This window comes from Musca autumnalis, unplaced genomic scaffold (genome assembly GCF_047663935.1).
Source record: "Musca autumnalis isolate F117 unplaced genomic scaffold, ASM4766393v1 scaffold_3, whole genome shotgun sequence".
NCBI lineage: Eukaryota > Metazoa > Arthropoda > Insecta > Diptera > Muscidae > Musca > Musca autumnalis.
The window spans coordinates 141,046,279-141,059,746 of record NW_027411866.1 but is presented as its reverse complement, the minus strand read 5'-3'; the positions used below and the strand labels follow the sequence as shown (position 1 = coordinate 141,059,746).

At 34.6% G+C, this 13,468-nt stretch overlaps 1 protein-coding gene across 1 annotated transcript; it reads right to left on the bottom strand.

Moving 5' to 3' along the window:
• Positions 1 to 2,673: 2,673 nt before the first annotated feature.
• Positions 2,674 to 8,681, bottom strand: LOC141397822 (3'-5' RNA helicase YTHDC2). Its single transcript, XM_073974568.1, has 3 exons — positions 7,861 to 8,681; positions 6,013 to 6,220; positions 2,674 to 5,942 (listed from the first exon to the last, which is right to left on the bottom strand). Exons 1-3 carry the CDS (start codon positions 8,446 to 8,448, stop codon positions 3,250 to 3,252), a joined length of 3,489 nt encoding a protein of 1,162 aa, XP_073830669.1. The 5' UTR covers positions 8,449 to 8,681; the 3' UTR covers positions 2,674 to 3,249.
• Between the last annotated feature and the right edge of the window lie 4,787 nt (positions 8,682 to 13,468).

Here is a 13,468-nt window from a genome sequence, read left to right as displayed (position 1 = left end):
AGATTAGGTTCCAATATGGACTCAATCGGTAAACTCCTTCGAGTACCTCCCCCACAAAATTTCGGAAAGGTTCAGTTTAGGACCTGCTATCGAATCGCCTTGGTTTTTGTTGTAACATCTTGTATTCAATGCCCACTATACGAAGGTACAAGTTTCCTCAGGGGCAAGTCCATACTTCCTGAAAAAATAGCCTGAAAGTTGAAAAACAAACCCTATGACACCATGTTTATGGGTGGAAGCGCAAGATAATTCTCGAACGGAAATGCCGATTCCGGCCAAAATTTCGCCTTCGTAATATTGTTTCCAAACTTACTTTAAGTTCGTAGATAAGCCATATCGGTCCACTCCTTCAGGTACCTACCCCACAAAAGTTCAAAAATATTCGGAAAAATTGTGCGCACGATAACTCTTGATGGGAGTGACCGATTTGGTCCATACTTTACACATTCTCATAATATCTACCAGATATAGATCATGTTCGAATATGAACTATATTTGTCCACTCCATCCCCTACCTCCCACACAAAATTTTGGATAAGTTCACTTTAAGACCTGGTATTGAATCACTTTGATTTTTGTTGAAGCAACTTACATTCGCTGCCTCAATTACGATGGTAAAAGTGTTTTCAGGGGCAAGCCCATACTTCTTGAGAAAACAGCCCGAAGGGTGTAAAAACCCCCAATGGCACCCCTATGGTCTATGTCGGTCCATTCCTTTAAGTACCTTTTCCGCAAAATTTTTGAACTTTAATCCTAATCAACATTTTTGTCGGTTCATACGACCCCCTAACTACATACGTTTTTTTTTTTTTTTTTTTTTTTTTTTTTGTGAAAAAAGTGTTTCAATTTGCACAGGCTGAGGGTATATCTCTGTAGGCAAAGCCGACTGATACTTTTTTACTTGTTTATATATAAGTTTAAGTTGGGAATTTGCAGTCATGACATTGAAATTGAATACAGAATTGAATTTTTCCAATTTGAACTTCTATATCTCAAAAACGTTAAAACCGACGAGAATGCCATAAATCTTGTAGAGAATTTTCATAGCTACAACATTTTCTTTAGACTCATTTTAATAGGACTTGCAGTTTCTAAGCAAAATCGTGAAAACCTAAACAACCCCTAATATCACGGTTACACTACAGCTTTTTGCCGGGTTAACCCACTTCATGAGGATTTATTGCTTAATCTGGTCAAATCTGACCAGATTTGCCATACACAAATTAAATCCACTCACGACTGGGTTTATTTTAAATCCGGCACAAATCCACCAAAAATACAGTGTTGTATTCGGTATTTGTGCAAAAAAATCCAACTCTACTCAAAAAGTACCAAAAGTTGCAACTGTTTTTGCAACAGAGTTAGTCGTGTTTTACACGTTTACGATTGGTCGCATGAGATTTTATGGAGTTAATAAATCTAAAGTTATTTGAAAATCATAAAATTATTTATTTTTTTACTTTAGACACTTTTTTAAACAAAAAGTACGCTTGATACCATGATACAAAAATGTATCCCTGTGTGTAAAATATACCAATATGAGAAATTGTCATACGAGAATTTGCAAAAGTGTAAAACACGACTTTATTAGTTATTTTGTATGTATACGTAAACAAATATCAGCTGGCAGTTTATATCCTCGAAAAGCTAAGTGTAACCAGCAAAGATTAACCCACTGGATCTATTAAACCCAGTGGGTTAACCTTCAATAGTGTAACCGGGGTATAAAAATGTCAACTTAAATCGCGATTTATTAAAAAGCGATACGGCGATTTTTTTGTTTTTTGATTTTTCTCACCTATAAACATTGTTGTGTCAGAATCCGCAAAAACTTCCCAGGTGTAAGCACCTTCCATTTAAAATTGTTTCAAGAGCACCGTGCCATTGAATCACATTGTCCTCATTTGAAAACTTTAAATTGTCGTTTATGATTACAAGTTTTTTCTTTTAAATATTTTGCAATAAAACAATCAAAGGTTTTTTTATAATTAATATTATACAGTGTAAAATGTATGAATTTATTCGAAATATGATATCAATGATGCTGTTATATATGTATTTATATAATTCACATAATGTTAAGTCTTACTAGAAAAAATATATATTAAGCATTAGTTGTGAATAAATATAGTGTGTGTGTTGTTGTGTGAATATTATTATTATTATTATTGACCTACATACATACATCATCCATGTGTATGTATGGCATTTTATCATTTTTTTTATAAAATCGTATTGTTACTTTCAATTTCTAATAGTTTTTATTTTTTTAGTAATAAAATGCATATGTAATGATTAAATAGATAGAGACTACAGGAAACATGAAACAAAAAAGGTATATATTTTTTTTACTTTTACATAGATAACTAAAAGGTATACATATAACTCATTGCTTAAAACTAAACCTTTAGAACAAATTAACATTGGTTTTCATAGACATAAACATAAAAATATATATGTATATTATCAATGGGTAAATGTTAAAATGTTTGAAATAATATTAATTTGTATTGTGTGTGTTTGCATAATATTTAGTGTCTATTTAATAAATTCATTTAGTAATACTCGATTGTTTGTTTATCTTTAATATGTGTTTTGTTTAGCTGTGGAAAATCGATTTTGGGGAAAAAGGTTTTGCAATTTTTTTACTATGTAGTTTCTTATTTCTTCAAATTTTTCTTTTTGTTTTTTTATTGTTTTGTCATGAAAACAATTACGTTAATGTCCGCTGTTTGTAAATGTTTAATCATATGTTCAATTTTCTAAAGGGTATCTAAAATAAATACATAGCTTATTATATTTTATAGTTTCAAAAGTGCTTAAATTTATATGTATGTATATACCACCTAAACTGTTATTAGAAATCAAAGAATTCAATATGTCACAAGCTCCACCAATTTCTTGCTATAATTACCATTACCAATAAATAAACATTAAAAAAATCAATGAAATTGTGTAGCCCACTTAGTTGCTGATTTTGATATTTAAAAAATCGGTTGTCCTTCATATAATGTAGAAAAGTATTGCTGCTATTCCAACTCTTTGATTTCTAACCGCAGAAAATGTGTTGTCTTCATTTTCAAATACAAATCAATCCTTCTTCCATTTTGTTTATAATAAAAACTACTTAGATTCCTAGAGAAATTATATTAACAAAATATAAGCAATAATAACATTGTGCTTTGTTTTTTTCGGAAACAAAAAAGTAACCAAACAAAAAATGAAAGCTGCCTTGGGAAATAACCACAGTTAAACTGTGAATTTCATTGCTTGACCATTTTGACCGGTTAACGAATGCAATAACTTTTGCAAACAATAAGCAACATTAGATGTATTCGAATTGGGACCAGTTCTTAAAAATGTCTGAAACTGGGTATGTAAAGCAATGCGCATAAGCAGCAAAAGCTTTGCATCGCCTGAAGATAATTCAAATTTTATCCAATTATCCAAGGATAAAATACTTTTACTATTGGCATTACTAAGCGATATGTTTTCCATGGTCTTGGCAAATTTCAGTTGCAACGCTTCAATATCATTTGTAGGTACAGGAGGAGGAGCGGAATTTGTTGTGTTGTCTAGGGATTTATTGGAATCTTCAGAATCGGAGGCACCATTTTCATCTTCACCGACTACCTCCTCCTCCTCATCATCTTCGTCATTGTCCTCGTCGTCGTCATCATCATCTTCGCCATATGGACTGCCAGTCATACTGTTTAAAATCTCACATTCACGACCACATTGTAGGGCAATCATTAGGGCGGGTACAACGGTATTCATGTTAATCGTACATGTATTAGAGATGCGAGATTTCTCATAGAACACAATCCAATCATGTGGCATTTGATTGATAAATTCCTTCAAGTGCTTCTTTCCTGGCGGATTCAATGCCGATGATCTTTGTAAAATCAGCTGTTTCTCTGCTCCACATATTAGCTTATATTCTTTACGATCTATTAACGCCACATTGGGATAAAAACCCGCCACGAGGGATAATTGTATCATATGCCAATCATTGTTAAACATTTTATCCATATAGTTTATGTTGAACTTATTTTTCATTACATCATTGATTTGTTTGCGTGTGGCGCAGAACATTTCCATTGCCGAATGGGAAAGGAAGTATTTATTACAGAAATCTCTAACCTTCCTGGGATTGTGGCGTATGTCCATGTACGCCTTATATAATGCCAATATACCCATTTGGTCACTAAACGATTGGCCGGCAAATGATTTTCTTTGAAACGAAGCCTGGCCCTGAGCTGAACGATCTGTGGGCAAAATAAATGGATCCTTAACTGAATGATAAGAGCATATGGTCAGTATGGGATCGTAGCACTTCAAAAACACTCCATATAATAAACATTTTCCCAGTTGGACATCCAAGGGAATATCAACCAAATGTTTACCCAATTCCGTCACCGATTCATCATCACGAAAAACACCAAGAATTTTTAATTTCCTTAGAGCATTTTGAATACTAAAACTGGAAGGAGGATTTAAAGATTTTTGTAGATATTGTTGAACCTCGCATTTCGGTTCTAAGGTCTTAGCATAAAGGCATATCTCTGTCAATGGTATGCGCATAAATTCTGGTATGCTAAATTGTGGCATAAATTGATACTTTGCTGTCGAATAGAGACGATAGCATACGCCATTTTGTGTACGTCCTGCACGACCGCTACGTTGGCAGGCATCCGCCTGGGATATCCATATAGATTGTAATTGTGATGATTCTGTTATAGAATCATAGGTGTTCATTTTAACCTTACCCGAATCAATAATATAGGCCAAATCGGGTATGGTTATAGATGTTTGACCAATATTTGTGGAAAGTATAATTTTGCGAACCGGATGTTGTTGCAACGCCTCAAATTGATCCTTTGAGTCCATTTGTCCGTGAAGTATACACAACTTGTAGGTGCCACCGGGTAAAGTACTTTGTATTAAATTCCTTTGTTGCACAATATCATTGTAGCCAGGCAAGAATACCATAATTGCTCCCGGATGGGCATTACGATAGAGACCCTCTAGAAGAGATAAAATTAAATCATGATCCACTTCATTGTCATCATTAAATTGTTGCTGATATGCCAATAGGACTTTTTGTTTTTCCTTATCTTGCTGGCTCAATTCTTCCTGTTGTTTTACGCTATTCGCACTCTGCGAAGCATTCATTATAATCTGCAAACACAAACCATCCTGATGCAGGCGAGCATAATCAATAGCCTCATAACCGTCATTATCACGTATCAAAACATTTGCCTGCCTTCGCACAGCAAATTGTACAAAATCCGGCATATTACATTTACATCCAGCCATCAACGGTGTTATGCCACTCTCCGAGTGACCGGCATTAATAGACATACCCTCACTTTCAATATAGTACTGTATTTGATCAAACATTTCATGCAATTCTTCGCGCGATTTCATATCCAAGTTATCACAACACTGTTCGATTAGGGTATCCAATACTTGTTGTAAATATTCATCTTCTAAACGTTCTGCAACATTCCTCTGACCCGATTCCAAAATGTTATCATCAAACATTGTTGCCGGCATTGGAAAGTTGTCATTCATTGAACGTAAATATTTTTCCATTAAGGCTGTCCTATAACCTGTGTGATAAAGAATATCCTCGAGATGATAGATTTTAACATCGTAACCCTGTCCGGGTACATTTAATACTGGACAATTATCAAAATATTTTGACAGCAGTTGGATATCCATGGTGGCAGACATGAGAATTACTTTGAGATCTTTATTCAATTTAAGTTGTTCCTTTACGGTGATCAGGGTAAAGTCTGTGTTCTTATCACGTTCATGTATTTCATCAATAATCAAATGCGATACTTTGCGAAATAGGTCACGCACATCTGACATCAGGGAGCGTAGAAAACAACCAGATGTGGTGTAAATTAGATTGGAAGTCTTCTTAACGCGACCTATGGAGAAAACGAGTAAATGAAGATATGTGTAAGAAGTGTAATTTTTTAAATATGCAGCTATACTTACTCTCCATACGTATTTGATAACCCACAGTTTCTCCCAAAGGTTCGCCTCTTTCTTCAGCCACACGATGAGCCACAGAAACGGCAGCAACTCTTCTAGGTTGGGTAACGACAATGCGACAAGGTCTATTACGTCTTGTGGCATCGTTCAATATGTATTGGGGAACTTGTGTTGTTTTTCCCGAACCTGTTTCACCATTAATTATAAAGACCTGAAAGTAAAATAATTGGATATTAATTACAAAATTAATTAATTACAAATTACGAATTTAAAGATTTCTTGAAGAATTTATAGTAGACCATACACGCGGATTATTTAAAAGATGTGAGTGATATCTCAGGAATTTAATATAGGTAGCTGCACCAGTCTGATCTCCGAAAACACTTCGTGAACGATATTCAGTTGATTTAGCCACATTTTCCGCTAATGCTCACCGACCAATCTATTAACTACCAGTGTCAGCTTCCTGACTTTGGTGTCACTGGGAGCCTCGACGAAACTCAACACACTCATTTGATAATCCCGCCGTCTCTGATGGGAAATTTGGTCTCACATCGAGTTTGGACAGATTTCCAATTAGGTTTCCCATGATTGATGAAGATGGTCTGACCCAAGAGAAACTACGACTTGACATCATTTGGATTTGTTATTTCAAAAATGAGATTTTTGTCGAAAATAGCCGTCCTTCGGACGGGATTTAAGACTGTCTCCTATGGACAGATGCTAAACAGAGCTAACGCGATCATAATTTTTTTCAAATTCATTTTTTGCCAAAAATTATCGATTTTCGTATCTTTCGAAGCCTATATCTTGGAAATACGGGCTTCCCAAACATGATATATATTGGCGTAATCAGCATTCCAAGACCTACCTGTGGACAAAATTTCAAAATTTTCGGACTACAGCCACTACATTCATCTCATGCCCAGAATCCGCTGCCGTGGGATTGATATATCGGAAGTGATAATACAAAATATAAAAATTTGGCGGCGGTCATAATCTATTATCCGTTTTTTTTTGAAACGGCCTTCGGCCGGGGATTTAAGACTTTCTCCTATGGACAGTTACAATTTTCGGCTACGCGGCCAAAAATTGTAAGTTTTCTTAAGCATTCGGCCGGGGATTTAAGACTTTCTCCTATGAACAAGTGCAAATTTTGACTACGCGGATAAAAATTTCGATTATTGCGGTTCAAAGAAATAAATTAAATTCTTTTTTTGGCTTTATATATACCCGGATAGTATTCTGAAGAAAATACAACATTTTTGGAAAACTGGTTTCATAAGCTTTCATTCGATACCCATTTCGGTTCTGAAAAATTTGTAATCAGGGCAACAAGATCTATCTATGGTAAAAACTTCAAATCGATCCGACGATAATACCTAAACTAGTTAAGTTGTCGCTGATTTCTACCGATAGCAATAGTTTTGGCAACTTTTATTGATCCTTTTCATTCATAATTTTGTGTTTTAATTTTACCGGTTTTTGTCGGTAACTTAAAAAATGTTTTACAGAATTCCACTACAATTAATATAAGTCTGAAATTAATATAAATTAAACCCACATTGACTTCACACCCGATCCTTTCCCTCAATATATTGGAAACAAGTTGAGGACAAACGCTAAGATTGGACAAAACACACAACCCAGACTTCTACTTTATAATATTGCTAGTCTTCCCTCTCTCTTTCTCTTACCATACATTTCTCTTACCATAAATGACCTAAAGCCTCCCTTGTCCTCCTTCCAAGATGATCGTGCAAAAGATTTTCTAGCTTTAGTTCTTTTCGGGGTATTCGTTTTAGTCCTAATAAAAGAATTAAACCAGCCCCTCACTCTTCGCTTACTTACATTATGTTGCTTTAGCATTTGATGCAAATCCGCTTGATAGTGGTATATCGGCAGTTCCTGCTTATCCCGAAATAGTTCATTGCTAATACGTTGAGGCCTGGGCGGAACCATACGAGGTCCCAGAGCCACAGATAACGATTCACTGCGTATTCCCTTGTGTCGATGTGCATTCGATTGCAATAGAGCCTGATTGGCAACCAATTGTGATTGTATAGCCGGCATAAGACTTTGCAGCATAGACCTTGTAGCCGGTGTAATATATAGCGGCTGTGAATTGCCCAATGTCACCAATCGTTTACGTTTACTTATGTGTAGCTCACGACTGTTCTTCGAACCATAACTTTTACTCTTCAGACCTTTTTTCGCTGCATATTGATGTAAATATTTTCGATGTAAGTTACTCAGTCCTTTGAGGACGATTTCATCTTCGCTGCCGGCAAGAAAATTTGCAATTTTTGTTTGTAATGGCAGGCGATCCGATTCCGGTATATTAACCTGCTCAACTCTGCCATTATTGCGATTTCCTGCGCTGGTTGCAGTCGTCGCACTACTGGCTTTCGGTCGTCGTCTTCTTGGATTTGTTGACATTTTTGTAAAGAGAAAATGGTGAGGCAAATTAAACGAAATGCAACGTGCCCACTTTGTTAGTCGATTGAAAAGAATATGGCGCGTAATTTGCGTAACAAGTACACAATTCTTTTTTATGTTTTTCTATTACGCGCTGAAAAACAATAATTTTGTTGTTAATATTTTTTATGTAAAAATTAAATTCACAATGACAGCTTTTGATTAGGGGTATTTAAGTCGACTCTCGATTAATCGATTTATTCGATTTTTTAGCGTCGAAAAGTCTTAAAACCGTATTCGACTTTTGGTACTGAAGATAATAAAAAAATCGACTTCTCATGATCGTTTTTCGATTTTCACACCAAAATTTTTTCATAGGAAACTTTTTAAAATAGGTCTGTACGATAACCCAACAATAATTGTGTCTTTTTACTTTTTCAGTAATAATTATTCAGTAACTTGTTTTCAGAGAGTAAGAGAGATTTTACTCTTTGATACGAAAATAGAGAAAAAAGTAAAAAGACAGCATTTAGTAAACTTAAGCAAGATAACAGTTGATAACCAAAACAAAAACATTGGCGCCAATAATAATAATTGTTCCACAAACATCGCAGATTTGACAAGGGTGACTTCCAATACATGAAAGAAAAACTAACTCCAAAGCAATTAAAAAGTTCTTCAATTTTAAGCAAAATAAATAAAAAATAATGCTACGAATGTAACTGATAGGTTTAAGTTAGTTTAGTTTAATTTCCGTTAATTTAAAAATTTGAATTGTAACGTAAAGTTTTTATTACGCAGTTACTTTATTTAAGCAACAACAACTACCATGTAGAACTCTCTTCATTATTCTAGATGTTACTTTACCTTTTATTAATGTATTTTTGTCTGTTTTGCCATAATCATGTAATTATCGTTTAGTTGCTACTTCTTTCTTGCATTTGTTTGTTGTTGTAATTACGTCATTACTGTGCTTGTGGTCCGCCTGTATTCCCCCATGTATGTAAGTGAGTATGGTAGTTCGCTTAGTGCGAATGTGCGTCTGTGTGTTCGTTGCACAGATTCGAGGTGTTGCCAGACCATGTAGAACTCTCTTCATTATTCTAGATGTTACTTTACCTTTTATTAATATGCTTTTGTCTGTTTTGCCATAATCATGTAATTATCGTTTAGTTGCTACTTCTTTCTTGCATTTGTTTGTTGTTGTAATTACGTCATTACTGTGCTTGTGGTCCGCTTAGTGCGAATGTGCGTCTGTGAGTTCGTTGCACAGATTCGAGGTGTTGCCAAACTTTCTGGATAATTCTAGACCAAGGAGACTTTGGGGTATAAATACAGGGGAACTGGCAATGACGAGTTGAGTTGTGTTTTAAGCGTTGAACTGAACAGATCGGCTAAAGAAGTGCTGCGTGCTAACTAGAGACTTGCTGTGTGCTTAGTAATTAAAGTCGGTTCCGAATAAGTGTAATAAAGTAAATAAAGCATTGTAGAAACGTAATCTAAAACGAACCCTGTTTTATTTGGTACAAATCGTACTGGGGAATAAAACAACGTCTACACGGAGATTAGTTAAATCTAATTCCGTAACAATAATATACATATTTATAAAATAATCAATAAATATAACTGAATTGTAATATTTATAGTAATTTTCCACAAAAATAATATAAACATTGAACAGCTGACCATTAGCAGATGAATAAAAAACAGCTGATCGAACTTGCTAAATGTTGCTGGGAAAAATTCTTTCAGTAACTTTTAGCAAATTCTCAGCAAACATCTGTCAAAATTGTTCTCTCACTTCGCTCTCTTTTATTGAACTTTTGTGTAAAAAGACAGCATTTAGTAACATTTCGTAATAATTATAACAAATTATCACGTAAAAAGACACACCTATTTTATCGTCGTTCGAAGAGTAATTTGGGTTCGAACAACGAATAGAGAGCGAATTAGCCTTATGCCTTGTTCAGACTGACGGTAATTCGTTCTCTATTCGTTGTTTGACCCCAAATTACGATATAATTACTTCATTTCCCATACAAAATTTTGAGAACAAACAACGATTTGTGTACTTTGTTCAAATTAAATTACTCTCAGAACGACGATAAAATATGTCCCATCTCTAACAAATGAGAGAATTTATCGAAATAAATTAATTATGACAGGAAAAATATAAAATTTTAAATTTATTAAAAATCCAAAATTTTTTAGTGAAACTGCAAAACCTGAATGAAAAGTAAACGATTTAAGAGCTAATAGCACGATTACACTACAGCTTTTTGCCGGGTTAACCCACTTCATGAGGATTTATTGCTTAATCTGGTCAAATCTGACCAGATTTGCCATACAAAAATTAAATCCACTCACGACTGGGTTTATTTTAAATCCGGCACAAATCCACCAAAAATACAGTGTTGTATTCGGTATTTGTGCAAAAAAATCCAACTCTACTCAAAAAGTACCAAAAGTTGCAACTGTTTTTGCAACAAAGTTAGTCGTGTTTTACACGTTTACGATTGGTCGCATGAGATTTTATGGAGTTAATAAATCTAAAGTTATTTGAAAATCATAAAATTATTTTTTTTTTTTACATTAGACACTTTTTTAAACAAAAAGTACGCTTGATACCATGATACAAAAATGTATCCCTGTGTGTAAAATATACCAATATGAGAAATTGTCATACGAGAAATTGTAAAAGTGTAAAACACGACTTTATTAGTTATTTTGTATGTATACGTAAACAAACATCAGCTGACAGTTTATATCCTCGAAAAGCTAAGTGTAACCAGCAAAGATTAACCCACTGGATCTATTAAACCCAGTGGGTTAACCTTCAATAGTGTAACCGGGGTATAATAAACATTCAAATCATAGCAAATTTTCTATTTTCGTTTATTGCAGTTGTATTTCTTGTCCATCGTTTCAAATTCGCGTACAAATTTAAAAACAAATATCAAATGCCTGCCAGAAAGTCTGTATAGTCCCGGGCCACACTACAGTAATTTCACTGAAATTTTGATATGAAATTTTGCGTCTCTAGATCGACGTCCATAGTAGAGTAAAATCATAAAATTGCTGTGGTGGGGAATTCGATTTAAGAACACCTAATTTCATGAAATATTTTAATGAAATTCACGCTAGTGTGGACCGGGACATACCAAAAAGTTATTTGGCAGGTCTCTCTCTCGTTAATTTTGAAAATAGAAAAATATTTTTATTTGCTGAAAACACCAAAATTGTGAGAAAAAATAGAAAAGATGAATGAAAATAATGTAATTAAATATAAAATAGAACATTGGTGGCGTTTGTTTAATTGGGATAGCTGTTACAATTTTGATTTTTCAAAATAGTCTGGCTTAATCCCTTTTGTTGTTTTAATATTTAAAACAACAAGTTTATTAGTGGAGAAGGTTTGGCATTGTTCGCCAAGGGGTAAGGCAAGGAAGACTAGTTTCGATCCACGCCACTGGATCTCATCAGTTCCCTTTGTTTCTTGTTTGTGGATATTCTCCACCGAAGTTATTTTTCAATAACTTCTTCAACAAGGAACTTTTTATACCCAAACATCAATCGTCAGCTCGAAGTATAAACGTAAACAAAGAAAAACCTTCAATGAGAAGTTTTTCTTTGGTAACCTAACACAACTCCGACGAAAGTGTTTACGAAACAAAGCAAATCTTCTTCCACTCGTATGTGTCGTTGATTTTTCAACAAATGCACATACCCAAATGCTGTTTGGTAGCTTATATACCAACAACACACAAAACCGTGCCAGTGTTTCTCAAATAGAACATTGGTGGCGTTTATTTAATTGGGATAGCTGTTACAATTTTGATTTTTCAAAATAGTCTGGCTTAATCCCTTTTGTTGTTTTAATATTTAAAACAACAAGTTTATTAGTGGAGAAGGTTTGGCATTGTTCGCCAAGGGGTAAGGCAAGGAAGACTAGTTTCGATCCACGCCACTGGATCTCATCAGTTCCCTTTGTTTCTTGTTTGTGGATATTCTCCACCGAAGTTATTTTTCAATAACTTCTTCAACAAGGAACTTTTTATACCCAAACATCAATCGTCAGCTCGAAGTATAAACGTAAACAAAGAAAAACCTTCAATGAGAAGTTTTTCTTTGGTAACCTAACACATCTCCGACGAAAGTGTTTACGAAACAAAGCAAACCTTCTTCCACTCGTATGTGTCGTTGATTTTTCAACAAATGCACATACCCAAATGCTGTTTGGTAGCTTATATACCAACAACACACAAAACCGTGCCAGTGTTTCTCAAATAGAACATTGGTGGCGTTTATTTAATTGGGATAGCTGTTACAATTTTGATTTTTCAAAATAGTCTGGCTTAATCCCTTTTGTTGTTTTAATATTTAAAACAACAAGTTTATTAGTGGAGAAGGTTTGGCATTGTTCGCCAAGGGGTAAGGCAAGGAAGACTAGTTTCGATCCACGCCACTGGATCTCATCAGTTCCCTTTGTTTCTTGTTTGTGGATATTCTCCACCGAAGTTATTTTTCAATAACTTCTTCAACAAGGAACTTTTTATACCCAAACATCAATCGTCAGCTCGAAGTATAAACGTAAACAAAGAAATACCTTCAATGAGAAGTTTTTCTTTGGTAACCTAACACAACTCCGACGAAATGTTTACGAAACAAAGCAAACCTTCTTCCACTCGTATGTGTCGTTGATTTTTCAACAAATGCACATACCCAAATGCGGTTTGGTAGCTTATATACCAACAACACACAAAACCGTGCCAGTGTTTCTCAAATAGAACATTGGTGGCGTTTATTTAATTGGGATAGCTGTTACAATTTTGATTTTTCAAAATAGTCTGGCTTAATCCCTTTTGTTGTTTTAATATTTAAAACAACAAGTTTATTAGTGGAGAAGGTTTGGCATTGTTCGCCAAGGGGTAAGGCAAGGAAGACTAGTTTCGATCCACGCCACTGGATCTCATCAGTTCCCTTTGTTTCTTGTTTGTGGATATTCTCCACCGAAGTTATTTTTCAATAACTTCTTCAACAA